This window comes from Meles meles, chromosome X (genome assembly GCF_922984935.1).
Source record: "Meles meles chromosome X, mMelMel3.1 paternal haplotype, whole genome shotgun sequence".
Lineage (NCBI taxonomy): Eukaryota > Metazoa > Chordata > Mammalia > Carnivora > Mustelidae > Meles > Meles meles.
The window spans coordinates 124,534,364-124,562,350 of record NC_060087.1 but is presented as its reverse complement, the minus strand read 5'-3'; the positions used below and the strand labels follow the sequence as shown (position 1 = coordinate 124,562,350).

The 27,987-nt window shown below is 46.4% G+C and overlaps 1 protein-coding gene across 3 annotated transcripts; it reads right to left on the bottom strand.

The window, feature by feature from the left end:
- Positions 1-392: 392 nt before the first annotated feature.
- On the bottom strand, positions 393-8,096 carry SLITRK2 (SLIT and NTRK like family member 2). 3 transcript variants are annotated; one of them, XM_045996118.1, is made up of 3 exons: positions 7,952-8,093; positions 5,771-5,834; positions 393-5,047 (listed from the first exon to the last, which is right to left on the bottom strand). In XM_045996118.1, the coding sequence occupies exon 3, from the start codon at positions 3,798-3,800 to the stop codon at positions 1,263-1,265; it is 2,538 nt and encodes an 845-aa protein (XP_045852074.1). In that variant the 5' UTR covers positions 3,801-5,047; positions 5,771-5,834; positions 7,952-8,093; the 3' UTR covers positions 393-1,262. The 3 variants fall into 3 exon arrangements, with proteins under 3 accessions (XP_045852074.1, XP_045852076.1, XP_045852075.1); XM_045996120.1 differs by lacking the exon at positions 5,771-5,834 and having other exon boundaries at positions 393-3,843; positions 4,346-4,399; XM_045996119.1 differs by lacking the exon at positions 5,771-5,834 and having other exon boundaries at positions 7,952-8,096.
- Positions 8,097-27,987: the final 19,891 nt, after the last annotated feature.

The window sequence follows — 27,987 nt, the reverse complement described above, 5'->3', positions numbered from 1 at the left end:
AAGCCTAAAAGAAATAGAAAGTGATGCACACATTTGTTTCTGCTGCCTTGATTTGCAGAGAAGTTACTTGGGATGTTTGAATCTCACCTTTGAAGGGTTCCTTCAAGGTATTTAATGGCTCACACGTCTTTATTAAATGAGGTGTGTGGCGGCCTCTACTGGTGTGTGTTTATAGAAAATGTTTCAGTAGGCAGAAAAAATACTAGTTTCAATTAAAAAGTTAGAAATACAGACTCTGTCATTGAAATATACAAAAATATCTAATTTAATGCAGAAAAAATATATTCCACATTGTGTAATGCACTCTTAATTAGGAAAATAATCTAAAACACTGACCATGTTAGTGTAAAATGATTTACGGAAGGGCATTAATTGTTCAATTCACTCTGAGATTGGGTTAAATATATTTTATTAATGAATTACTAATCCCGACTGAGGCAGTTTCTTACCTCTAGTCCACTGTTAAATCCCCTTAGTTGACTTAAATAAAATCACTTAGAACAAACCCAGAGGAAAGGAAATATTTTACAGTTAAATCTCTAAAGTCCTACAACTAGAATCGTTGATGACAGGCTGGTTTCTATAACTCAAGCAAACTGTACGTTGACTTAATAGAGCTGACATTTTGATCTAATTTACAGTGTTTTTAATTTCAAAAATACAACACATTAAAATATGTTCAATTTATCAAAGCTAAAAGCAACATTTAAGTAATATACTTAAAGTGCAAAGGCACTTTAACACAAAGAAGTGATGCCTAGTGGCTATACTTGGTAACTGAAGACGGAAATACCATATATCATTATTTACAAAAGAATTTATAGTCTCAAAAGATCTTTGGAGATCTTCTACAAAATACACTGAATATCCATTTTTACGTGAAAAGTCTGCTTACTCTTTCTTCATTCATTATAATCTCCTCTTCCCATTCCCACACTGGACAAATAAAAAAAGAAAAAAGAAACAAAACCATAAACAAAATATATGAAAAAAATGCACTGTAGAAACATTCATGTTCACTGATGATTCCTAAGGAGAGAAGGGGAGGGGAGAGAAGGCGAGTGGGGGGAGCAAGAGAGAAATAATTTAAAGGAAAACTCGGAAAAGCAGAATCATTGCTTCACCCCATCCCCCAAACATTTTCAAAGTCCCCCATCGATGCTGAGAGAGGGAGGACACAAACACACACAAAAGCAAATGCAGTGTCTCCAACAGTCTGGAGCAGCATCCTTGGAAGCCAGAGGGTTGTAAATGGTTTCCCTTCACAGCTGACTGATTGCAGTTTGTTTCTCCAGAACTTCGAGGTAGTCTGGCTCTGATTGAGGCTTCGCTCGCAGTAAAGGGTGGTCGGGTTTTGACTGCCCCACAAAGCATTTCCTGGGAGTTCCGTATAAAACGGTTTTATTGATTCTGTCCTGGTTTTGGCGTCGAGATTCATACGAAGGGGCGAACTGCCTTTTCGGTAAGGTACAAAAGTTATAGTGGACCAGTCCTGCACTGGGAAGTTCCTTGACTCTCTCAGCGATGTTCTGATATAGCAGCTCGGGCTCTCTCGGCGTGGCCTGCTTCTCGAGCAACTCGGTGGCACTTATCGTGTAAGCCAGTGGGGCCGGCTCTTCTTTCTTCTCCTCCAGGTTGCCATAGCTGAAGTCTTGCAGGTTTCGGTAATAGGCTACCGGGTCTCCTTCCTTCTGCATGTAGATGGGGTTCTGGCACATCTGCCCCACAGGCGGGGGGATATAGTTATAGACATGGCCGTCTGTTTTGTCCTGAGCCTCAGTATTATAAGACCCATACTGTAGCTGGAAGGAGCTGACGTCTAGGTTGTTGGAACTCCTTGGCACACTCGGCACCCCCTTTCTGCGTTTCAGGACAAAGACAAATAAGCCAGCCCCAAAACAGACAGATAAGATAAAGACAACAAGCAATCCTAAAATCAGGACGGAAAGTGGAACTTCAGTGTGGAGCTCTGGGTAGGAACTGGGAGACACACTAAGCGACCGAGGAGTGTCTGTGTTGTGATTCATGGACAAAACGGTTCCGTCTGACAAGTTCGGGCTGTCGGGACAGATAGCGTCCCTCCCCAGAAACTTCAGGATCTCCCCCGCGTGCTTTGCGGGAGATTCGCAGGTCACCTCATTGATGATGACAGGGGAATTGGCATGTTCTGTCCAGTCCTTCAGCCCCATGATGTCACAGGTGCAGTCCCATGGGTTCTCTTGCAGATCTATCTGGATAAAGGCTGGAAGCTGATCCAGAACCCCTTTCACAGGCAGGTGAGAAAAATGGTTGTTTCTCAGATTCAGCCTGGTGAGGGCCGTTCCCCCAAATATGTTGTCGGGTAGGGAGCGCAGCAGGTTGTTATTCAGAAAGAGCAGCTGGAGGTTAATCAAAGCATCAAAGGTCAGTGGCTTAATTTCCTTGATGACGTTGTACTCTAAATAGAGATACTGCAAGCTTTGCAGGCCATCAAACATCGAAGGGTACAGCACTTCAAGGTAATTGCCATTCAGGTAAAGTCTGCGTAAACTGGTCAGGTTTGTGAAGGCACCTTCCTGAATGACGGCGATCCTGTTGTTCCCTAAATGCAACAAGTCCAAAGAACTGTATTCTAGGAGGTCGTTCTTGTAGACAGTTTGAAGATAGTTCCCTGTCAGGTAGAGCTTCTTTGGACTGGTGGGTTTGGGCTGCAGGTCGGAGATGTTCGTGAACTTCCTTTCTTGGCAATTTACGTTGAGACCATTGTCCGAGCTCTGAGAGGTACAGACACAGCTGCTGGGGCAGGTGAGAGGCACAGGGGACTTGGTCTGGTACACCATGATTGGTCCGAAGCTCTGCCTGTCCTTTGACACTGTGACCCGGGGAGTCGGGCGATTTCGCATTTTGGGAGGTCGGCTGGCTTTGGGAGCCCTGGTTGGGTTGAGAGCGGGGTTCATGGTGGGCGACAGCCTTTGGACATGCGTGTCGGCATGGCTGCCCCTCTGACCGGAGTCGCCGGTACTTTTTCTGGGACAGAGATCTTGCCTGGTCAGCTGGGTCACATCTTTCCCGTGCAGGCGGAAGGGAGTCTCACAGACAATCTCCCCGACGAACACGGTTATGGTGTCCAGCCAAGCCTTGAGAGGAAGCAAGTCACAAGTGCAGTTCCATGGGTTCTCCTCCAGCTGGATCTCCATGATCCCGCCGATGTGCTCGAGGACGCCAGCGAAAGGCATCACCTTCAGCCTGTTCCCTCTCAGATCTAAGTGGGTCAGCAGGACGAAGCGGAACACATTGCTGGGCAGGGACAGCAGAAGGTTGTCATTCAGGATGAGTACCTTGAGCTTATTGAGTTTGCTGAAGGCCCCTGCCTCGATGGCGCTGATGTAATTGTAGTCAGCCTGGAGGTACTCGAGGTTCTCCAGGCCCAGGAAGGTGTCTTCCCTCAGCACCTCGAGCTTGTTGTTGTTGAGGTGCAGTCTCTTGAGGGTTTTCAGGCCGCTGAACGCCCCGGTTCGGATCTCCTGCAGCCCGTTGTTGCCCAGGTGGAGAGTCACGGCGTTGGAGTAATTGACGAACTCGTTAGGGTACAGCCTCGTCAGGAGGTTTCCATTGAGGAAAAGCTGGTAGATTCGATACTGGGGGGGCTGGAGCAGGCTGACGGTTGTAAATCCTTTGTTTTCGCAGTTAATATTCAGGACGTTTTCCTTCTCTTCGCACAGGCAGCGGATCTTGCAAATGTCTTTGGCAGTTTTGCGGCTCTCCGTCTGTAAGATCCCGGCCACGGTTAACACACTGAGGAACCAAACGCCGCTCAGCATCTTTAGGCACCGTCGGTGTCAGTTCAGGTACCTACAGGCAAACCTTGGGGAAGGGTGCCGAGAGAGCAGGATGCGGGGGAGAGAGAAACAAGGAAGCCCGATTAAAATGGCAAAGCAACGGGGCGGAGTGGGAGGCAGGGAGAATGCGGGGAGTGGGCAACACGGCAGAATGAAATCACTGCGTTTCTCAAAGCGGTTTCTTCTCGCCTCGCCCTCCCCCTCCCCGCCCGGCCCCCGCCAGCCCACCCACACGCGCGTCCCGGAGCACACATGCTTGCACCTGATTTCCCGGCGGGGCGCAGCCAGCCGCGGAGTCATTAGTAATCGAGTTGTCCTACTAAATCCAGCCCATCACCTCCTCCCCGGGGGATCTTGAAGAGATCTCGGGCGGCTCGCCCGTCTTAGCTCGCAGCAGAAATCGCTTTACTTTTTTTTTTTTTTTTTTTTTTTTGAACTGCGCAAAAAGGGGGTGGGAAAATCGGGACTGGCGGTGGGAGGGGGAGAGGATGGGAGAGCAAAGACCGCGCGGGGTGGGGGTTACTCACACATCAGGAGAAGACGGGACCCCTCTCCTCTGCAGTCCGCCAGTAGTTTAGCATCTTCGGAAAGAGAAGAGCAAGGTAAAAGAAGACGCCGCTTCCGGGGGGGGTGCCCTGCTTTCTGCCGGCGGATTTAATTTGTCTGGGGGGGTGGGGGTGCGCAGAAATTAGAAATCCGGTAGGTCGCAGGGGAGGAGAGGAGGGCCCGAGCGGCGGGAAGCCGAGGCGACGGGGACCCGGGGATGCGATTGCGTAGGGAGGTCGGGGAGCCGGCCGGCCCGGGCAGGCGGGCGGCGGCGGCGGCCGAGCCTGGGCGCGCGCTTCCAATCCGGCGGCGGTGGCGGCAGTGCGCGGAGCAGTTTGAATTTGAGAGGTTTTGCAGGCTCCCCCGGACAGGGCTGGGGTGACGTCACGCGGGGAGGGGGCAGGCGGTGGATCGAGGGCGCGCGGTGGGGGAGGGAGGGGCAGATGCTTCCCTTCCCTGCGAGCGGTTTGCAAAGCTCAAATCCGGGCTGCGTCAGTTGCTTCTGAACTACTCCACCTCCAACCCGGCGGGCGGCTGGCGGCTGCGAAGCTCCGGGAGAGGAATTCTCCGGGAGGGGCCCGGCGGAGGGGCTGGGACCGCGGGGACTGCTCCGGCCTCCGGTCCTTTCCACTGGTTTCTCCCACCTGCCACTCCCTCCTGGCCCTTCCAGGGGGGGTCTCTCCCTGTGAGAGAGGGTGTGTGTGTGAGCGTGTGTGTGTGTGTGTGTGTGTGTGTGTGTGTGTAGGAGATGTGTCTCTTTGCCTCAGGACAGGGGCCCGCCTGCCAGCCTCCTGGCGCTTGTGCCCCGATGCTCTTGGTGCGGAGTGGGGGTGTGCCCGCTCCGGAGTGGCTGTGTGGGAGTGCGAAGAGGGGCTTTGTGCTTCACAGACCGAGCTTTGTTTCGGGGCTGGGAGAATTACTTTGTGGGCGGTGACTGGCCAAACAGATACTGGCGGGGATTCTGATAGCCAGCTCAACGTCAGAGAGAAACCACCCCAAAACCATTCTCCCCGAGGCTGAGTGAGGCAGATGATGAAGTTTAAACGTGTGCTTTTTGCCTGCAGGAAGGAGAAGTGGGTGTGAGAAAGGCCCTGCCAGGCTGAGCCGCACTTGGCGGGGTGTGGGAGCCCAGGAGTGGGGGACCCCGGAGGGGGCCTAAGCCTCCAGGTGGCATTATTAAGTGCCAGGTGTTGGATTTTTGCCTTCATTATCTCACGCCTCCTGAATTAACTTAAGGTCCCCTGGAACCAGGTGGCTCCTGGTGTGGAGTCCATCTGCAAGACAGGAACGTCTGCTGTTGCCCGGAAGGGCCGGGGGCGCCTCTCGCGAGGCGGGAGAAGGAGGCAATGGAAGAGAACCGGGCGAAGGGATGCGAGGAGGCTGCGCCTGTCCCGCCGAATACTTACACTTGCTTTCCCCGCTTCTTCAGTCCCAGCCTGCTGCGGACAGGGTCGACACAGGGTCCCTTTGCTGGGCCACATTTGGAATAGAGATAACCCGAATGGCAAAACCAGCCTCCTGAGAACAGAAAGCCCCCTGCTTCTCCCCTCCTGCCTCCCCCGCAAGCTCAGGCTCTGGAGCGTTCGGCCCGCACGGGCTCTTTCCTCCCCCAGAAGGGCTCTGAGAGTTTGCAGACTTAGGCACTAAGACAACCTGTGGCTCCGCCAGTCTCCTCCAGAATGTTGCTAATGGCTTTCACCTTGCCCTCTGCTTTTCCTTCGGGGAAGAGCCTTGGCCCCGACGTGGCGAGCCCTCTCCCCATCCTGTAATGCTTGCTTGGTGTTGGGCAAGATCCTTTCCGTCTGGGGCCTCAAATTTCCCTTCTCTGTGCCAAAGGGCGGCGGGGAGCTGAGCTGTCCTCGGCGGGGGAGGGGCAGCTGTGATGGCCTCCCACTCTCTATTGCAATTTCATCACTGGGTGCGGAGGGATGCATGCACGATGAAGCTTCCTTTCACAGCAAAGGGGCACTTGTTCCTGCATATTTCTAAATATTACACATAGTTCCTAGAGAGATGTGGCTTATTCGTTGTCATTCATTTAACAAAACATTTACTAATTAGGTTAATATTTCATGGAAGCAGAAGCCAACATGAGAGCTGGACAGGACCTTTGCAGTCAGATTCATCTTATTGATGAGGACGTTCTTCCACCAGAAGTGCTGACTTGCTTAAGTTCGAGCATCTCTAAAATGAGAAACCGAACCCAGGGATTCTGAGTCCTGGGCCAGGAGCTTTCCCCCAAGCTCACTACTGCTTAGTGTGAACTGGAGAAGAACGGTCTGCCTACACTTACGGAATGGTGCTGGTGTCTTATCTAAGTGTGTGCTTTTTGAAAAAATCGTATTTGAAAGTGAAATACTAAACATTAGTTTTAGTTCGCAAGTAATTTCCTGCAAGACCCTGATGACGCTGTCGGTACTCCATGAGGACAGAGACGATTTTCTTAAAATTTTCAGAGAGAGAGGGAGAGAGAGAAAGCGGGTAGATAGATGGGGGGGGGGCAGCTCAAAATCCGTGAAAATTATTATAGAGTGAAAGCCATGCGGAGGTAAGCTGGCTGGAGTGGGGGGCGACGCTGGGGACCCGGAGATGGTGTGACAGATCTTCCTTCCCTGGTTAGCTTCCGACTCGGGTCGGTGGACTCTCCCACTACTCCTGGGCCTCCTGCCTGCTGTCCCCGAGCCTCCACACCCGCTTTCCGCAAACACGGTTACAGGGAACGAATCGGCCTCAGCCCGAGAGAAGCACTTTAAGTAAGTTTCGTCCGGCCCGGCGTCTCGGGAAGAACCGCCGCGGCACCCCGCTAGGGACAGCGGGCTCTGACGGCCGCTTCTGGGCGAACGTGGAGCGCAGAGGCGGGCGCTCAAATAAGGCAAAAGCTCCCTCTTCTCACCGGGCCGAGGGAGGCAGACGCGGGGACTCCGTCGCCTCGAGCTCCCTCGCCTCTGAGTAGAGCCCGGCGCGGGTCGCTGGGGCTTGCAGAGCGCGAGGAGGGCCGGCAGGGTTAGAGTCCGCGCGGCCCGGCCGCCCGCCAGGCCTCGAGGGGGTTAACTGGAGTGCGTCGGGCCTGCTGCGGAGGAGTGTCAGCCGCCCGGCCGCCCTTCTCCCCCCAATCCCCGCAGGTACGGTTCCCGGAGGGCGCTTCCGGCGGCCAGCGGGCCGGACGATTCCCGGCTCTCCCGGCACTGAGCACCGACGAGCTCAGCCCTCCTCGCCCTCCCCCGGGCCGCCGGACGCCTCATGCCCGGCGCTGGGGCCCACAGCCGCGACGGCCACGCGCTCTACCTTCGCGCTGGCGACCGTTCTCCTCGGGACCCGCGTTCGCAGCTGGCGCACGGGGACGCCCGGCCGGCGGTGGCCCCGGAACCTCGCGACGCCCGGAGCCCAACCACGCCCGCGCGGGCTCTCTCGGAGCGGGCGAGCCCGGGCGGACGGGGGCGGCCACCGAGGGGGCGGCTGCCGGCTCGCGGTCCCCGGCCGATGCCGATCGCGCCCTGGCTTCCCGCACCCGACCACCCACCCGCGAGGGGAGGCGGCGGGGAATGGCAAGGGGCTGAGCGCCGCGTTCCCGAGCGCTGAGAACTTACCCGGCGAGCGCGGCACCCGAAGCTTCCCCCGGAGGCGCCCGCAGCACCGGCCAGCCGGGAGGCGCGGGAGCCGGCACAGCCTCGGACCCGCGCGCCCGGGAGCGGGGGCTCGGCGGCGAGCGCGGGCGGCGCCCCCAAGGGCAGGCAGTTCCCCACTGGAGCTGCTCGCCGCTGGGCAGCGCTTCTGGCAGGAAACAGGGAGGGAGCCGAGAGGGAGGAGGGAAGAAGCACGGGGGCGGGGGTGGGGGGGTGGGGAGGCAGGGACGGCCGCCCCTCTCCCGCACTTATCAATCACCCTGCAGATCAAGTGTCCCTGCCGCGCTCCCGGGAGGGGCCTGTAGCAGCCCACAAAGGAGCCGCCGCTCTGTTTCTCTGAGGAGCGCAGCGGAGCGCTGCTCACGCCTCTCGGCCCCTCTCGCCTGGAACTCTGCCCAGCCCCTGCAGCTCCTACGGTGGGCTGCGGCCGGGACTCGGTCAAGTGAAAAGAGGATGGCCCCCGGTCGGTACCAAATCCCAGGGGAGACTAAGACCACTGGGTGGAAGTTGCAGACCACGAAGACGCAGCCAGCCCCCGAGCTGGACACCCTCCGGGACGGCTGCTCCCCTAACTAGTCAGCGCCCAGTCACTAGAGTTCGCAGGCAGATATTTAAGGACCTCCTACGAGGATGGCAAACAAGGAATTTCCATCTAATATGGAGCGAAGCTAGGCTTGGGCAAACGTAAGAGAAGCAAGCCCTTAGCAGCGTGCCAGTCCCTGTTTTCATTTGATTCTTCCTATTCTGCGCGACGTTGCCCGGATCGACTGGCGCGCACTTTGGGCCGCCCCCCCCCTTCCCCTTTCTCCTTTCTTTTCCCTCTTATTAGTAGTCCAGGTGGTTGTAATTCGACTACAGGAAGGCGCTCTGTGAAAGAGTCAGTGTAGCTCAAGAGGGAGGTGCGGGTTTCACCAAGAACGCTGCCTTCCCCTTCAAGACCTGCCTTCCCCAGGGTATACGGCATGAACTTGCACTTGTGTTCTTGTCAGCCAGGAAGAGGGAGTTTATCTGAAGGGCAGAAGACATTTCCCCCTCGATCCTGGAGGAGGGGCGCCTTCACGAACGCCGTCACTGCCTCCGGTCCTTCTTACATCCCCTCCAGAGTCTGTAAAACCCCCAGTTGGTCGAATCTGCCGCAGTTTGATGATGGAGAAGGGTGGGGGGCGATGAGAGGGTCCCCAAGTTAGAGCAAACATTAGCTCTCCCGCTAATGAATCTGCTTTAGGGTTTGTGTGTTTTCAAGGTCATTTCCTATACAGTGAAGCCAGTTCTCACAGCACTGACTCCCACCTCATTCTTATCCTTCCCCTGGGGCGGGGGGATCTTTTGTGCTTCTTCCTTCTCTTTTCATAATGGTTTTCTAAGGAGCGGGTGCTGGGCCTTTTGAAAAGAAAATTACTGATAATCTTATACTGTGACTATATGCAAAGTTTACTTTTGGAATAGTCCAGAGAATTATCTCGTATAATCTTAGCTCTGAGGTTTTAAGGATCATTGCTGCTCCTTTCACTTCATTCCTTTTGCGATTTCCCTGCCATTCAGATCAACAATTTGGGAATAACACCGTTCTCACATGGGCACAGGGGCAGACTGTTCACAGTTACTTACTCAGAAACATTACCCTGTTTTATTAATGTCCTTATTTGTGCAAAATACTAACCGCACTGTTGGCCACAGACTACAGCTGTGATCTGGTCACATCATATTATTACTAACTAGGAAAAGTTAATGCTGTTTCCTCTGTGTCTTTACCTCCTTTCTGACTGTGTCATCTTTTCTTGTAGTTATTTAATGGGTGCTATAAACAACCACAAAACACAGAGCTAAGAGTCTATTCAAAGGCAGAAATAATGAGACAGTCATGCTGGAAAAAGGAGACAGTTTACTGAGAAGGGTGGTGTGTCTCCAGCCAAAGGGAACACACACACAGACAAAAGCAGTAACTTGTATACAGATTAGATGAGGAACACAGTAGCAATGATAAAAACCGACATTTTATTTTTGATCTGGTAGAAACATGTAAAATATGGCATGCATCAATTTTAATTAGCCTCGGAAGCAAGGCTAATGTGTTTACCAGACCTCAGAAAAGCATTCAGCAGGCTGCCTTTCCACAGGGGACCACACTGATGGTAAGATAAAAGGAGAAAGAGCCGATTTTTCTTTTCGTCAGCATACAGTTTTCCAGTAGGGGGGTAGCTGTTTCGAAGGGTGTCATGAACACACATGCACAGACAGGATGACAAGCAACACAAAACTTTGTGTGAGGGCTGCGGCATAGATAATTACGGTAGGAGAGAGCTCCAAGTGTGTGAGTTTCAAATATAACAATTTAGTTGAAAGTTTCTTTGTACTGACTTTTCTAAAAGTTTCTGCCTTAGGAGAAAATGCCCTGCTATACTTGAATATCAAAGACATGCATATTAATGTACTTTTGTTAATGAGTAGAAGTGGCATTGTTAATTCTTTGGTGTAGTGACATTATAAACATCTCTTTCTGTGCTCTCTTTTCTAGTGATCATTTCATCTTTATCCATGGGCTTAGAGATCCTTGACTGCGATGCCAGTAGGGAAATAGAGCAAGAAAATGAAAATTTTCATTTCATTCTAAGATTCAGGGAAAACCATAAATTTCGCCTAGAATTAATCAAAAAACAAACATGTGTATGCATTTCTAAGGTGATGCAAATGTTGCCCGATTACTGTGTGGTACACAGTTTGAGAATGTTATTTTTCTACCTTCTCTGCACCTATCCAGAGCTGGAAAGCTCTTAAAAAAAAAAGACAAAGTAGGAACCTCATGCAGAGCGAGTAATTCTAAGACAGATATGAGATGTTCTCAGAGTAGACTGTCTCTTTTGAATCAGAGGTTTCAAAGATTTCAGACAGAGACAAATTCCTAAATAAAGAAATGCCACAGAGGACATGCCATTAATACCGGTATTCATAGTTTAGAGGATACTGTAGACTTTGGTTCTGTGATGCTATTGAAAGTGTGGATATTTTTAAATTCAGTTCCATTATTTTGATTATTTTGGCAGGCATGTTGGCTTGATTGGAAGAGTGCTGGGCCAGGACCCAAATAGTTTGTCTTTTAATACAGCACACCTCCAAACCCTTAGAATCCTGGGTTCAAATCTCACTTCTTCCTCCTACTTGCAGGGGGACCTGAACTGACACCTCTCTCAGTTTCCCCATGTGGAAAACTGGGTGCTAGTACCTGCCGTGTGCAGTCAGTAAGGACGGTATTTGGGCAAAAGCCCTGGAAAATTGCAAAGCGGTACATACATGCGAAGGGAAATCTTGACACGAGGGATTCCTAAACTCACTTCTTAAAATAACTAAATTATACAAAACCAGTGATTTTAGTGAGAAAGCAACATTTTAACTGAAATTGGACAATGAACTCATGATTAGGAAGTTATTTATGATTTTGGTTGGAGCTCTATGATGTCAAACATTCCAATGGAAACTTAGAAACATTCCATCGTTTCCCTAGATTGTTCCAGATATATATGTATATATATACATATTTGAGTATATAGAATGTGTATGTGTGTATAAACAGCTTACACTTATTTAACAAATACAAAGAAATCAAAGGAACAAGATACGACACAGCAACAGAGTGAGAGGAAGAACCCAGGCTCCTTGATGCCCTGCTTTGTGCTTATGGGTTTGAAGGAAGAGCTTCTGGAACCAATTCCCCTTGTCATAGCCATGTGTCCTGAAATATTCCATTGCTGTATACTTTAAAAATCGCCAGCCATGGCCTACTAAATTGACTTCATGAATGACTAATAGGTTGGATCTCAGAGGTTGAAGAACACTGACATACAGAATCAGGAAGGGGAGGAAGGAAAGATGGGATGGACAGAGAAAGGGGGCAGTAAAAAAAAGGGGGGGAGAGAAATAGAGGAAAATGAAGTTACAGAAAAACTTATGGTGCTCAACCAATTGTATTGAATGTCACTTAGTGATGGCATCTGCTCCCTGAAGGTTCTAGAGCTCCGTCCTTATTGATCGAGTGGGGTGATTCATCAGTAAGAACCATATTTAAGCTCACTGGACTTGGGAATGAATATACATGACAAAAGCCACAGATTTTGCAGATAAGGCTTAGGACAGCATTAGCAGGTATTTCATTTATCTTGACACATTTCATCCTGTTAATCTCCCTGGAGCTGGAAGTGGTATTTTGGTCTGGAGTTACAACCTAATGCGTCCAGGAGGAAACCAAATTTATTGGGTTTGACATTGCACATTATTGGAACGATATAATGCAGTTGAGCCTCTGTACTAAGTTTTGTTGATATTATTTATGTATTTATGTTTGACTAGTATAAATACATGGTAAAGTATGTGCTGTGACGGAGAGTTTAGTGCGGACTCTGCTGGAACAGTCAAAAATGTCTGCTCACAAGATGCCCAGTTCTAAAGACCTACAGCCCGAAGAGCAGCGACTAAGGATTTGCATTAACTATTTCTGATTTTTTTAAAAAGTCGTCATTCATGGAGAGGACCAGGCTGTTAATATTCGAAAATAGCAAGGATGGCACACCCAGATCTAGCCTGAAGTTGTGATTTGCACAAAGCGAAGCAAGGTAGAAATTGTGGGTTCAGAGGGGAGGTGAGTGAAATCTAGAAAGTAAATAAAATCATTTCCAAGTAATAGCTGAGTGCAGCATTCAACCGTCATTGCAAATCAATGAAAGGAGAATGGATTTTTTTTTTTTTTTTTTGCCTTGAGTCTTGATGAGTTCTTACTCAGATGTGGTTTCAGTTCTTTTTTTCTTCCTGCCATTTTTCTTCTCCTGGGAGGTTTCCTAAATGACACGACAAGGATATATGGCACGCACCCTTATTCACCCGATGATTGCAGGCGGGGTCACCCCGAAGTCAAATGGGATGGCCCCGGAACGTATGTCCGACTTTGGCCTCTGTCTGCGGCCATATTGTGGTTCCTGGGCAGATTAAAAAGAAAAAAACAAAGCTTCAGATTCCATGACATTGGATATCCCTGAGGCTTTCTCAGAAAAACTAGCCCAACATCTCTCCAGAGTGGGGGAACCATATGGAGTTTCTTGTAAGCACTTTGGAGCAACCCCAGGAAACAATAACAGACCTAGAGACATAATCACCCACGGATTTGTCCCCCAGCCTGGGCATCAACACAGCAACTGATGTACAGTAGTAGGGTCCATGTCATTTTATTAATATTTTGAAAGAAGGCAAAAGCAAGCTCATTGCTTGCTACACATCAGTGCTTCAGAATAATGAGCTCAGTGTGCTGAACCCTTAGCTCTTTATATAAAGATCTAGTTGGCACAGGTCAGGAAATGGCACTATTGGAACTAGATAACTCATTTGCCATCCTTTAAATATATTGAATTGTTTTATTTTAATGCATTTTTCCCATGACATTTTTTCCCATGACGTGTATCATAAGATGTGTACAGTATTATGAAATGATGAGTGCTGGTTATTGTTTGCAGCAAGGATGGACAATTGCTACATGAATGAATCCATGTTCTGCTCACGATTTTTTAAAAAATATTTATTTATTTAAGTAATCTCTATACCCCAATGTGGAGCTTGAACTCATGACCCTGAGATCAAGAATTGCATGCCCTACAGACTGAGCCAGCCAGGAGCCCCTCTGCTTACAATTTTTGTAAAATATAATCATCAGTCAACCTCAGATAACTTCTATCTCCTTTTGTAAAGATTTTATTTATTTGAGAGAGAGAGTGGGTGGGGGGAGGGAGAGGGAGAAGCAGGCTCCCCACTGAGCAGAGAGCCCAAAGTGGGGCTCTATCCCAGGACACTGGGATCATGACCTGACCTGAAGGCAGATACTTAACTGACTGAGCCACCCAGGTGCCTCTAACTTCTACCTCTTGAATACAAATAAACAGTACAAAACAATTTTAGGTAATCCTGAGTCCCCGCTGTAAAGTTCCAGTTGCTTGGAATTCAAATATATGATTTACTCAAGGGTCTGAACAGAGCTGCTATGATTTACATTGATAATATTGGAATGTATTAGGCTACAACCAAGTTCGTTTATTACGCCTGCTATGGCCACTAGCCAAGTTCAATCTTGAGCTATAGTAATGTCAAGTCGTGCTTCTCCACTGATTTTTAAATAAGTGGTTTATCTAAAATAAAGTCCAGGAACATGAGTGAACCATGATACCCATGTGGCCTTAAATTACCCAAATTCTTGATCTATTTTCAGTATTAATACTCAATAACACCTCAAATAATTTTTAAAACTCCTGTGACATATTAATATAACAAATATTCTATGCAGAAAGATCTCAAAATACAGGGGAGTAGGGCATGTGATCTACAATTAAACTTTGCAGATGTATGAAGCTGCTTGCATGCATGTTCAATTGTTATCTTTCATTGAAATACCAAAGTAATTAGTCATCTTCAAGAATTTTCTACTTGTAAAATGCCAGCGATTATTTTGGGTCTAGTTGTTGACTAAAAGCACTTGATAGCCTAAGAATTTGTCTTTTATATGTTTGTCTGCCTGCTTTCCTTCCTCTCCTCTCTCTTTTTTCCTCTTAAAGTTGGTCTGCGAATTCCTTCATCCACAATCAGATGTTTTGTCAAAGAAAACTATGAACACCACAGACAGCAGTCTATCTCCTAGGAAAATGATCACTTGGAATGGGCCAACACTGCAGAGAGGTTTCTCCCAGAAAATGCCATCGTGATTGCTGTTTCCACTTGAGTTGTCCCGTGGCTAGTAGAATGGTAGTGCTGGGCGGGGCTTTGGATGGGAAGGTCTATGGACACCACTGGCATCCACCTCCCCTGGGCTCTTGGTAAAGGGCAGGTTTCTGGGCCCTGCCCCAGACTCCCTGAATGGACTTCTCTGAAGGTGCAGCCAGGGAATGGTGTTTGTATAGGATTCTCCAGGGACTTTGATGCAAATTGCAGGGTCAATTCTAGCCGAGAGAGAGAGAGAGAGAGAGAGAGAGAGAGAGAGAGAGAATGTGCACAAGAGTGCACACCAATAGGGTAGGTAAGGGGCGAGAGAGAGGCAGGCTGAGGAGGGAGCCGGGTGTAGGACTAGATCCCAGGACCCTGGGATCATGACCTGAGCCAGAGGCAGACGCTTAACCGGCTGAGCCACCCAGGTGCCCCTGCTACTTTAGTTAAAAAAAATTTTTTTCAGTGACAATCAGCTTTAAAATTTAACGCAGCAAATACACTTTGCTCACGAACCATGTTACAGTAGGCCTGTAAGAAGCGGCTTATTGGTCAGCCACATGAAGAGACAACATTTTATTTCAAACTCTTTTGACTGCAAGATTATTGCTATTTGTGCTTTGGGTGATAAACTATACAAAATGGAATAAAATGCTCGATAAGTACTTATTGAATTGAAGGGAAAAAAAGAACACAGACCTTGCTGTTGAGTTTGAAAAGATTTCCTTTCTTATCAGCATATTGATGCTAAAATCTCAAATTTAATGGAATCTGAAGTAGCTTAGTTTTCATGTTATCCTTTCCTGGGTCAGCCGAATCGTTATGAAGACTTTGCAGGGAGACCCATGTCCATAATAGTTTTTCTTTTGTCTTTTGCTTTCTTCTTCAAGATTTTGAGTAAAGTTATAGAAACCCTTCGGAAAAGGCTTTGGCACGGGGGGGGGGGGGGTGTGGGGAGGGCGGCGCTGAGGATGCTACGTGAGGGCTTGAAACTCTCTTGACCTATAAGTGTCAACTTCAAGAAAATTTCTGCTCGAAACTTTGAAGATAAAATAGAACATCTAATTAACATTTAGGAGTGGAAGATATATATCCATTTCAAGTAACCTGACCTGGATTTCAGAGAGGATCTCTTCCTGACACATTTGTAACTCATTTTAATTGCTAATAGGTACTGTGTGTACACACCCAAGGCAGAATGGGGGTTAACCTCTCAGAGTTCCAAAGGTGAATTAACTTGAAATTAAACAATAAATTTTTGTGAAGGGACATTTCATTTGCAATCTTCTAATACCGCATCAGATGTGTATGATTGACAAGTACCAATTATCCAAGAAAGTTGGTAGGACTAGTGGCATTTCGTTCTTCATCTGTATTACTATAAATATTTTCAAGGGGAATCAGGTGACTTCAGGGTATGAAGCGTGGAGATGGGCTTTGGAGCCTTACAAAGCTAGGTGGGAATCCCAGCTTGGCCACCTAACCGGAAGCGTGCATATGGGCAGGTTACTTAAATTCTCTGAGTCCCGCTTTCCTCTTTTGTAAAGTCTGGGCAATTCTGCTGATTTTGTGAGTGTTGTGAGAAACAGAAAACAGATACAAAATTTTTCATATCGTGCCTGATATTTAGGAGGTGAAGGGGGAACCATGTTCTCCTTCTGGTCTCGTTAGCTTGGTCCATAGAGTAAGGAATAACATCTTTTTGCCAAGAAGAAGAAGAGCGGATTTGTGGGCGCTCGTGCTGGCTCTCTCACTCTCTCTCTTTCAGCCCCCAAAAGAGAAGTGACCTTGCAAGTGACTTTGAGTAAAGAATCTGAATAAACTTAGCTTGGTGCCTTTTGTGTTCTCTCTCTTTCAGGTCTACTTACCTGTAGAATATGGCTAGCACTGCCTGGAATTGGGTGGCTGAATTCAATTGAATTGACTGTGGCCATAGACCTCACTAACTTATTGAATTCAAGGTTAATAGTATGAAGCTGATATTTTCATCTCCACGAACCTGATGCTTTTGTTTACTTCTCAGAGGGTGCGAACTGAAGGAGAGAACCGTGTGGGGCATCGGGCAGGCTCAGTAGGTAGAGCATGTGACTCTTGATCTCAGGGTTGTAAGTTCAAGTCCCATGTTGGGTGTAGACCTTACTTAAAAATAAAACATTGTTGGGGTGCTTGGGTGGCTCAGTGGGTTAAGTGTCCGACTCCTAGTTTTGATTCAGGTCAAGATCTCAGGGTCCCAGTACTGAGCTCTGCACAGGCACAGTGCTCAGTGGGGAGTCTGCTTGAGATTCTCTTCCTCTCCGTCTACCCCTCCCTGCCACTCTCTCTTTTTCTCTCAGAGAAATAAATCTTTTAAAAAAATTTTAAAAACTCTTAAAAAGGGGCACCTGGGTGGCTCAGTGGGTTAAGTCTCTGCCTTCAGCTCAGGTCATGATCTCAGGGTCCCGGGATCAAGCCCCGCATGGGGCTCTCTGCTCAGCAGGGAGCCTGCTTCCCTCTCTCTCTCTGTGCCTCCCTTTCTGCCTACTTGTGATCTCTGCCTGTCAAATAAATAAATAAATAAAATCTTTTTAAAAATTCTTAAAAAATAAAGGAGCAAACAGCTATCACTCCCAAATTTCCAACAATAGACAATCAAAAAATTGAAGCCGCTGTTATAGGCGTGTTGGACTACACCCCCGTGCTTTCTACAGTAATTCGATCTCACAATACCAGATGTCTCTACTCCAATGCACTGTTTATGGGACACTATCACCTACCCTGATTCTTTATTCCTTAATTGGGAGGGAAAAAATGCCCATTGCTATCCTTTATCTAAGTGAACAGCATGATTTGGCTCATAGTTTGTCAAAACTGAAACTCTTTTTACAACTTCAAAGGCAGAAGAAATACTATGTTTGATGCTTCCTCCAGGTGAATGCTGCTCGGTCATACATTGTATGCACTCCTTGTTCACTCAGAAAATGCCCGATATATCAAAAGTAACTGAGTTTAGAAGTATTATGAGGGGATAATGTTTGTCATAGGGAGACCAATGCTCCCAATGTAGCTTCACCTGGTTTGTGGGAGAGAGGGAGAGAGACAGAGACAGAGAGATAAGAGCAGAACATATAGAGAATACCATAGCAAACACCTTTGTTCCTGCCACCAAAATGGATGATGGAAAAAAGACCTAAAGCAAATCCAAACGATATTAATATAAACATAAATATGTGAAGATTCAGATGACGTCTCATCCCTTTCTCCTCTGCCCACAGGCACCACATTGATGTGTGTATTTCTGGTCCCTTTTGTGTATCTTTACATATACGTGTGTATATATTTATGTATATTTATGTATTCATCCATGAACAATATATAGGCTTATTTTGTGAAAAAAAAACAAAACCACCATACATGTTATTCTTCACTTTCCTGATTTAACATTTTTTAAACTTTCCGTGTTGATGCATAGGAATCCTTTGATTCAGCTTAACTGTGAATTAATAGTCATCATATAAATGTATCAAATTAGATTTACCTATTTCCCGATTGATAGACATCTAAGTTGTTTCCATTTTTTTTTAATCACCAATAGGAACAAGCCACATCCTTGTTGCGAACACCTTTACTTGTCTCGTCTTCAGTGTTCTGAGAGGGCTCTGATTTTCCTTCCATAGTGCAGACTCCAGGTTTCTTTTTCTGCAGGGCACCTTATGCTATTTCTGACCATGTATTTAGTTATTTTATTCACTGTTTACTTTTTTTAAAGTAAGCTCTGGGCTCAAAGTAGGGCTGGAACTCAGGACCCTGAGATCAAGAGTCATATGTTCTGTTGACAAGCCAGACAGACACCCCTCTGTGTTTACTTATCGAAAATGGTGGCCTCCCCCATTGGCTGAACGTTTGTATGGGCAGTGACAGGAATATAGCATATACTCAGTAATGCTTGTTGAGTGAATGAATGGAATGAAAACAACAAATAAGTGACTTTCTTTAAGGTGAATTCTCTGCCAGGAATCTCCTCCGTCCTTCACACAAAGAGGCTTCTGGCAAGTCTGCGCCATGGGTTAGCTAAAAATACCCCGACCTGTCTGGTTCTCCGTAGTCAATGTGGCTTCGATTTAAGCTCACATTTCTGCTGGGTGTGGTATAATAGGCCAAGAAACCAGACCCCAGATGGGCATGTCATTTCCCTGAATCCTGGAGTCACTGGTAATAGAAGTGACTGTCATTCTTTTTAAATATAAAGTTGTCCCCAGAAGTCTTCAGACAGACCTTAAGACAAGCAAAAGCTACTGCAGCCTTTCTGTGTCTGTTCTCCATTGCTTACTTAGTCAAAGAAGCCAGATTTTCATTCCAGCCTGTGCCAGAATAAAGACTATCATTACCCCACGTCTTTGTAGCTAAGCACGACTCTGGGACCGAGTTCTGGCTAAGAAGAGCGGAAGTGTCATCCGGGAGTTCCCGGAAGCCTCCTGAAAAGGGACAGTGGGTGGCCTCATTCTGCCCTACTCTGCGTGGTGTCTAAGTGTGTCTGATTGGTGGGGGCCCCCAAAAGGGGGTGATGATCGGGCGGAGGCTGGTGGCATAGGCGGGGAGAGGATTCAGCATGGGGAGCAGTGGGCAGGAGAGCAGAGGGGAGGCTGTCTGCTAGGAGCCAGTGAGTGGAGGCTGTTTTTAAAGGGGAGAGATGAGGAGGTCTGGTGGCATATGGCGTCTCTCTTTGTTGGTCACTATGTCTGGTTGTAAGTAGTCCGTGGTTCAGTGAGGGCCTATGGATATTTTGAGGTGGGTCTCCTGATGGGCCTGTTTGTATTCAGCAAGGGGCTCGCTGACCCCTTTCTACAACCCATCGCTCAAGGCTGTTTGCCTAAAAGCAGCCTCTATGCTTTGTTCTGTTCTGCAGTCATCTTGGACCATAAAGACTATGGTTCTCTAGGATAGAGGAACAGGTCCCTGGAAGGGACTTAGGTCCCTAAGGGCCAAGTGGAACCATCATAACAGCCCCCAACTGTTTACCTATGGGCTTTTTCTTTAATGTGAGAATTAGACTTCTAGAGTCAGGTGACACTAATCCAAACAGATACATTTAACTAAAGCAATATCATCCTTACAATCTTGCCATTTACTAGTAAGTATCTCTACCTGCTGGTACAGTGCCATGCAGTAGCTGTAAACCTTAGCAGCTCTCTCTCAAGACCAAGCCTTTCTCTTCTATGGAACAGCAGGACAAGCTCAAGACTGAGATCTTTGTCTGTTCGAGAATCCTGTGACCATATTTAAATATAATCGCTCTGGACGGTGAAATTAGCATTAGTCAGAAATGAAGCCTGTCTTTATAGTTTGGCAAAAAGCTCATCACTTGGATTTTTTTTTTTTTTGATCATTTGAATGCAGGCTAGGCTGAAGTTTATCTTTGTACTATCAAAAAAAAAAAAAAAAAAAAAGCCCCTAAACAAATCTGCAAGGTAATTGTTAGCTTACTTTAGAAACCAACTGCTTTCTGATTGAAAGTCGGCAGCTTCCTATTTGCATAGAAACAGTTAATGTACTAACTTTCAATTATTTTTAAAAATCCATTTACTAAAACAGTCTGGCAGTGGGGGGCCTGGCGGCCTCTGTCCCTAGATCATGCAACTCTTGATCTCGGTGTTGATAGTTCAAGCCCCACGTTGGGTGTAGGGATTATTTAAAAACAAAATCTTAAAAAAAATAGTCTGACAAGACATTATTAGTGTTACTCATTTTGTGGTGAGGTGCTCCAAGATTGAACCTCAGGAATTGCAGGAATTGCTTCCCCAGGGCCGGAAGAGTAAAGCGGGAATGTCCCTTTGGATTTGAAGTTAGGTGGTCTTTCTCTCCCTTCTGGAAGGGATTAATTGGGAACACTGTTGACATGCAGAAGTAAGCTAAGTACTTATTCTTCGTCCTGTGATATTGGAAGTTCTAAGTGTAAATAATTCAGAGTGGAATGCTAACTTATTCGAATAACGCAAACATTTACTTTTGGTGGAGGATGGAGGGAGAAGGCAGATTAAACCCTCATGGATGTCAGGGGATTTCCACTTCTGGAACAAAACCTGCGAACAGGGGGGAGAGAGAGATGATGGGAGAAGAAACTCTGGCAGCTGACCTATCAGAGACCCTCCATATCGGGGTGTGTCCCATGAATTTGGTGGACTGAATTGTCCTTTTCTGCCTTGTAACGTTCTGATGAAATTCCCATTCCCGGCGTAATGGGTTGACTACTACAACTTGGGTTTAGTTTTGTGTTAGTACTGCCCTGGGGAGAGGAGGAGGGAGGGGTCTTGCTTCTGGATTCAGACAGAGGTTTGTTTTTTTTTTTAATTTATTCATTTATTTAAGTAATCTCTACACCCAGCTTGGGGCTTGAACTCAAGACCCCGAGATCAAGAGTCACTGAGCCTGCCAGGCGCCCCTCAGACAGAGGTTTGTGAAGACTGGAGCAGTTCCTCTTGGTGGTAACTAGATGGACTGAAGTCAGCAGTGGCCCGAACGAAGAAGGAGGCTGCGGATTGGAGCCAAATGTCACAAGGAACAAGCAGGGGAGACACATGGTCCCCAGGAATCATCTGAAATACACAGACGGCCACTATTACTAGTGGTAACCTGGGGTGACATCTCAAGGCATTTTCTTTAGATAGTCAAGAAATGGGATTCCTGGAGGGCTAAAAGGGCACTAGGGTTTCCCAATATTACAGCCATTTCTCTTCAATGCCCACTAAATTCTAGTCCCTAAGTAGAAGACAGTCGATACACACAATCTCCTTGATTGTTCACAACATCTGAAAAGCAGCATATTATTTTTACCAGAAAAGGAAAATGCATAGAAATACTGGAAATTTGTATTTACCCTTTCTCATTAGTTCATACTGCACTTCCTTGTAGTTCATACGAATTGGTGACGTTTTGGTAGTCAGGTTACAATACAACTTTGTCAGAATTACTTATCAATAGGATTCATTTCTAGGAGGAATGTGGAATATTTCTGCAATTCCAGAGTCTTTAAAAAATAGTAATTTTGCTGAAAGTAGGAAAGGGAAACATCTTTATAGCTTAGAGTCAAACTAAACTCTTATTTTATTTTACGATTGGATGCAGTTGAACTTTGAACAACACAGATTTGAACCGCATGTCCCCTCGTATCGTTTTCTTCAATCGATACAGTAAAGTACTGTAAATGCATTTTCTCTTCCATGTGATTTTCTTAATAACATTTTCTTTTGTCTTGCTTACCTTCTCTCAAGAGTACAGCATATAATACATAGAACATACAAGATCTGGGGTCATTGTTTATGTTATCAGCAAGACTTCTGGTGGACAGCTGCCTATTAGTACTTACTGTTTTGGGGGAGACAGAAGTTACACATGGAGTTTTGAATGCCTTTGGGGTGTTGACACACCATGTGAAGCCCCCATGTTCTTCAGGGGTCAGCTGTATTTTGTTTTGAATCACGATGCAGAATAACAACGAGAATATTGTGTTTGATATTCTGGTATTAAACGACCGAAAGTGAGTGCTACTTACTCATGAACTTCATGATTTTAGTGTTATTGCCATGCTCTCCAATGACAGGACACCGTATACAGATTTAATAACGAAAAAATGCCGCAAAAGTAAAAGGCTGTAAAAAATAAAATAAAAGGCTCCATTAGTAATGGATAATAAAGTCAGGGAAGCTCTTAATGGTGACCAATATTGCAGTTGCTGAGTCTGCAGCTTTTCTTAATTTTTTCTTAGCTGGTTTACTACTGTTTCACTGTAGAGGGTCGAACACGTTTCTCCGCTCTTCTTTAACCAGCCAGACAGCCCAAGATGATCTGCTGAAGTGTGCTCAAGCGGAAGCGGAAATGCCTGGCAGTAAAGGTCGATTGGCCTTTTCTAAAATTAGGAGGAATATTTATAGCCATTCAAAAAGCAGATTTGGTTGATTACAAGGAGTAGAGTGTGACCTTAAGCGAGCCCGTTGGGGGAACTTTTTGTCGCTTTATCATATGTGCAGTGGCATGGCATTGAGCTAGTGACTTGGTTTGATTTGAGAAAGGGATGCTATGGTCTTCTGATCACTCTCCTGACCCCTGTACCTCCTAACTTTCCATTAAGTAATTTCTGAGGAAGCCCCTGGAGTCCTACGTAGGTAGATAGAGTGTAGGAGAACAACAGTGCAACCTGTCAAGTCTATGAGGCTTCAAAGGAGAGAGAGTGGGGAGTCAGGCTGCCTGGAGACAAGACGAGTCACAGTGTGGATGGGGCTTAGCCAGGGCTGTAGTCCTACACAGATCTGGGAGGGGCACAGGTCCCAATCGCAATCAAACCAAAAGCTTGTTTGCAGGCAGGAAGTGAAGCAGTTTAAAATGATTTGGCAGATTCAGAAATGATCCCAAAGGCAATTCTGGGCAGGGTTGGCAGACCAAAGACTGTCAGGCTGTGCCTAAGGCAGGAATGAAGCAGGCTGGGGGTTGGACTTTGGCGTTCAGGTCTACATCTTAACATGACTAGTTTCCAGTGAGTCTTGTGGCTGCTTCTGGAGCTTACAGCAGTCAGCATCCTGGGGTGGAAAGGGTCAAAGCCACTTTGGACCTACTAACCTTCAACTCCAGGGAAAGAGGCTGCATCTTTGTCCTCTGGGAAGCCCCCCAGTGCCCGCTGCGTGTGATACCACACTCTCTGGATGTATTATGGGCTGGGCTTGGTCTGGGGGAGCATGTCCCTGGGTCACTGCCATCCTCTCCTTTACCAACTTCTCAGTCCAGGATTCTAACTTCCTCCTCTCTCTCAGGTCTTGACAGCTAGACTCTTGGCAGTATGAGTTTTTCTGTTTTGGTCATGTATTTTTTAAGATGCTGTGTGACTTGAGCCTAGTGACATATTAGCTACAGAAGAAATGCATTACCAGTATCTCTGGGCCTTGTCTCTGTCTTTTCCTTCTCGAAGTCAAGGCCTTATACAAACATCAACAAATACTTATTGGGTGTCTTTTATTTATTTATTTATTTATTTATTTATTTATTTATCTTTTAGAGAAGCTGACATGTATTCGGCTGTATTATTGGGCCCATGTGTCTCTAACTGGACAAATAGATTTTAACTGGAAACAAAGAACTAAAGCTCCCTCAATCTTGCAATATTCAGTGCCAGGATCTTTGGAAGAGTGGAAAAGAAAAATAACTAGATACAAGGCACTCTTTTGAGGACTTCACAAGCAATAACTCCTGGAATGCTCACAAGCAGCCTTTGAGATAGATCAAATGATGGGAAAACAGAGACACAGACAGGTGGAGGAGCTTGTGCTAGGCCCTGTAGCTGAGAAGCGTCTGACTCTAGACATGCACTGAGGGTGCCTGGGGGGTTTAGTCGGTTAAGTGTCTGCCTTGGGCTCAGGTCATGGTCTTGGGGTTCTGAGATTGGTTGGGCTCCCTCCTCAGCAGGGTCCTAGCTTCTCTCTTTGCCCCTCCTTCCCGACTCGTGGTTTCTCTCGCAAACAAATAAATAAAATCTTTAAAAATAAATAGAAATGCACTGGCCAATGCGGCAGCTTTCTCAGTTGCACTAACCACATCTCGGGTCAATAGCCAAAGGACGCTGGGGGCTACCGCAGTGGCTAGCACAGATCAAACAGTTCCAGCATCGCAGAACTTTCTGGTGGACAGTGCTGGCCTACCGTCCATGTATTTAACCATTCCTCTGCACTATCTCTTGCTGGGGTAATGAGGCAAGCAAGCAGGGGGGAGGGGCCTGCATGCTTCTAAGTCCTTACAGAGAAAGTGGCTTCAGGATAGAGCCAAGAGGACTAGAAGAAATTTTGCAAAAGCAAGAAGTGGAGGCTAGTTTTGAATGCTGGGCCCTGTACTGGGCTTAGTCCCTATACTGGTTTCCTATTCCTCTACTCAGGTTGTCCATTTCTTCCTGATTCAGTTTTGGAAGTTTATAGGTTTCAAGGAATGCATCCATTTTGTCTAGGTTGGTTAACTTACTGGCATATAACTGTTGAAAATAATTTTCTGATGATTGTTTCTATTTCCTTGATGTTAGTCGTGATCTCTCCCTTTTCATTCATAATTTTATTAATCTGGGTCCTCTCTCTTCTATTTGGTTTAGTTTGGCCAGTGGTTTATCAATGTTATTGATTCTTTCAAAAAACCAGCTTCTAGTTTCATTGATGTGTTCTACTGAATCTCTGGTTTCTATCTCATTGATCTCTGCTCTAATCTTCATTATTTCCCTTCCTGTGCATGGAGTTGGTTTAATTTGTTGTTGATTCTCCAGTTCTTTAAGGTGTAGAGAGAGCTGGTGTATTTTGGATTTTTCAGTTTTTTGAGGGAGGCTTGAATGGCTATGTATTTTCCCCTTAGGACCACCTTTTCCATATCCCATAGGTTTTGGACCGAAGTATCTTCATTCTCATTGGTTTACATGAATTGTTTAAGTTCTTCTTTGATCTCCTGGTTGACCCAAACATTCTTGAGCAGGATGGTCTTTAGCTTCCAAGTGTTTGAATTCCTTCCAAACTTTTTCTTGGGGTTGAGTTCTAGTTTCAAAGCATTGTGATCTGAGAATATGCAGGGAATAATATCAGTCTTTTGGTATTGGTTGAGCCCTGATTTGTAACCCAGTATGTGGTCTGTTCTGGAGAAAGTTCCATGTGCACTGGAGAAGAATGAGTATTCTGTTGTTTTAGGGTAGAATGTTCTGTATATATCTATGAGGTCCATCTGGTCCAATGTGCCATTCAATGCTCTTGTTTCCTTATTGATTTTCTGCTTGGATGATCTATTACTGAGAGTGGTGCGTTAAGATCCCCTACTATTAATGTATTCATATTAATATGACTCTTTATCTTGATTAACAGTTGGCTTACGTAGTTGGCTGTTCCCATATTGGGGGCATAAATATTTACAATTGTTAGATCTTGGTGGACAGACCCTTTAAGAATGATGTAGTGTCCTTCTTTACCTCTGACTACAGTCTTAAGTTAAAATCTAATATATCTGATATAAGAATCACTATCCCAGCTTTCTTTTGAGGTCCTTTGGCATGAAAGATGCTTCTCCATCCCTTCACTTTCAGCCTGGGCATATCCTCAGGTATCAAATGGGTCTCTTGTAGACAATATATTGATGGGTCCTGTTGTTTTATCCAATGTGCAACCCTGTGCCATTTGATGCAAGCATTTAGGCCATTCACATTGAGAGTGATTATTGAAAGATATGTTTTTGTTGACATCAACAAAACAATATGTTTTGTCAACAACATATCATGTTGCCTGTGAAGTCCTTGTTTCTATAGATTGTCTCTGTAAATTTCTGTTCTATGACACTCTTGGGTTCTTTCTTCTTTTATAGAAACCCCCTTAATATTTCTTGTAGTACTGGCTTGGCGGTCACATACTCTTTTAAACCTTGCGGGTCTTGGAAGCTCTTTACATTTCCATCCATTTTGAATGTCAACCTTGATGGATAAAATATTCTTGGCTGCATGTTCTTCTCATTTAGTGCCCTGAATATGTCTTGCTAGCCCTTTCTGGCTTGCCAGGTTTCTGTCGACAGGTCTGACATTATTCTGATGGACCTTCCTCTGTACATAAGGAATCTCTTCCCCCTAGTTGGTCTCAAAAGCCCTTGTCTAAAATTATGATTCATTAGTCTTATAATCAAGTGCCTGAGATCTTGGTAGATTCGTTTATCTTGGGGGGTGTCCCTTCTACCTCTAGGACACAAATGCTGATTCCATTCCCCAGACTGGGAAAATTTTCATGGAGAATTTGTTCCACTATACCTTCTAGTCTTCTTTCTTTCTCTTCACCCTCAGGGATCCCAATAATTCTGATGTTGGAACATTTCATGGCATCATCTATTTCCCTAATTCTGTTGTCATGGCTTCTAAGCTGTTTGTTCCAGGCCTCCTCCTCATCCCTTTTCTCTATCAGTTTGTTCTCTAGATCACTAATTCTATCTTCTACATCTGTTACCCTAGCTGTTAGAGTATTTAGATTAGATTGGAACTCATTGATAACATTTTGAACTTCTTCCTGGGTAGCTTTCACTTCTGCCCTTAGAGATTCCATGTTGTCACTAATGGTTTTGTCCAACCTAGCCATTGGCTGGATAGTTGTTAGCCTGAATTCCCTTTTGGACATACTGTTTATGTCCATATCCAATAGTTCTGATGGAGAGGGCACAGTCTCTGAATTCTTCCTCTGTTGGGTGTTCCTCCTCCTAGTCATTTTGATAAGAGGTGGTTGAGGGGATGTGTAGCTGAATATATCAACCACGATCCAGGCAGTGTGCACCCTGGAACGCTTCTGAGCAATCGGAAGTCACTACCAAATTGCTATGTAGCCAGCTACCAAAATTGGCAACTCGCAGCTCATATGGTTTGGAAGTCCAGGCTAGGCTTAGCTGAGTACCCATGCAATCCCACCAGGGGGCAATCAAGGCGTCAGCCAGGGCTTCCGCATTATCCGAGGCTTGATACCCTCTTCTGAGCTTGTTGGTTATTGGCAAAATTCAGCTTTTTGAAGCTGTAGAAACGAGGTTCTCAGCACCAGTCGGCCTGCCTTTCAGTCGGCCTGCTGTTCCCTCCCATGTGACCTTCTTTTTTTTTTTTAAAGATTTATTTATTTGACAGATAGAGATTAAAGTAGGCAGAGAGGCAGGCAGAGAGAGAAAGAGGAGGAAGTAGGCTCCCAGCTAAGCAGAGAGCCCGACGCGGGGCTCAATCCCAGAACCCTGGGATCATGACCTGAGCCGAAGGCAGAGGCTTTAACCAGCTGAGTCACCCAGGCGCCCCCCCCACGTGACCTTCTACATAACATGGCAATTTGCTTCTTCACTGGGAAAGTATCTGCCGCTGCCCCTCTGGTATCTGAATTCTAGTCCCAGTTTTGCTTATTTATTTACTTATTTAAAAGGTTATATTTATTTATTTATTTTAGAGAGAGAGTGTGTGCACACGAGGAGGGGGAGAAGCAGAGAGGGACAAGCAGACTTGCATGCTGAGCATGGAGCCAGATGTGGGGCTCGATCCCATGACCCTGAGACCACGACAAGAGCTGAAATTGGACCAGAGGAGTCTGATGCTCAATGAACTGAGCCACCCAGGCACTCCCCCTAGTCCCAGTTTTAAAGGACTCAACTGATTGGGTCAGGCCCACCTAGGGAAAACCTCCCTTTTGATTAAATTAAAGGCAACTTAATAGGGACCTCAATAACATCTGCAAAATTCCTTTGCATTTGCCATGTACATAGCATACTCATACTCATATTAAAGAAAT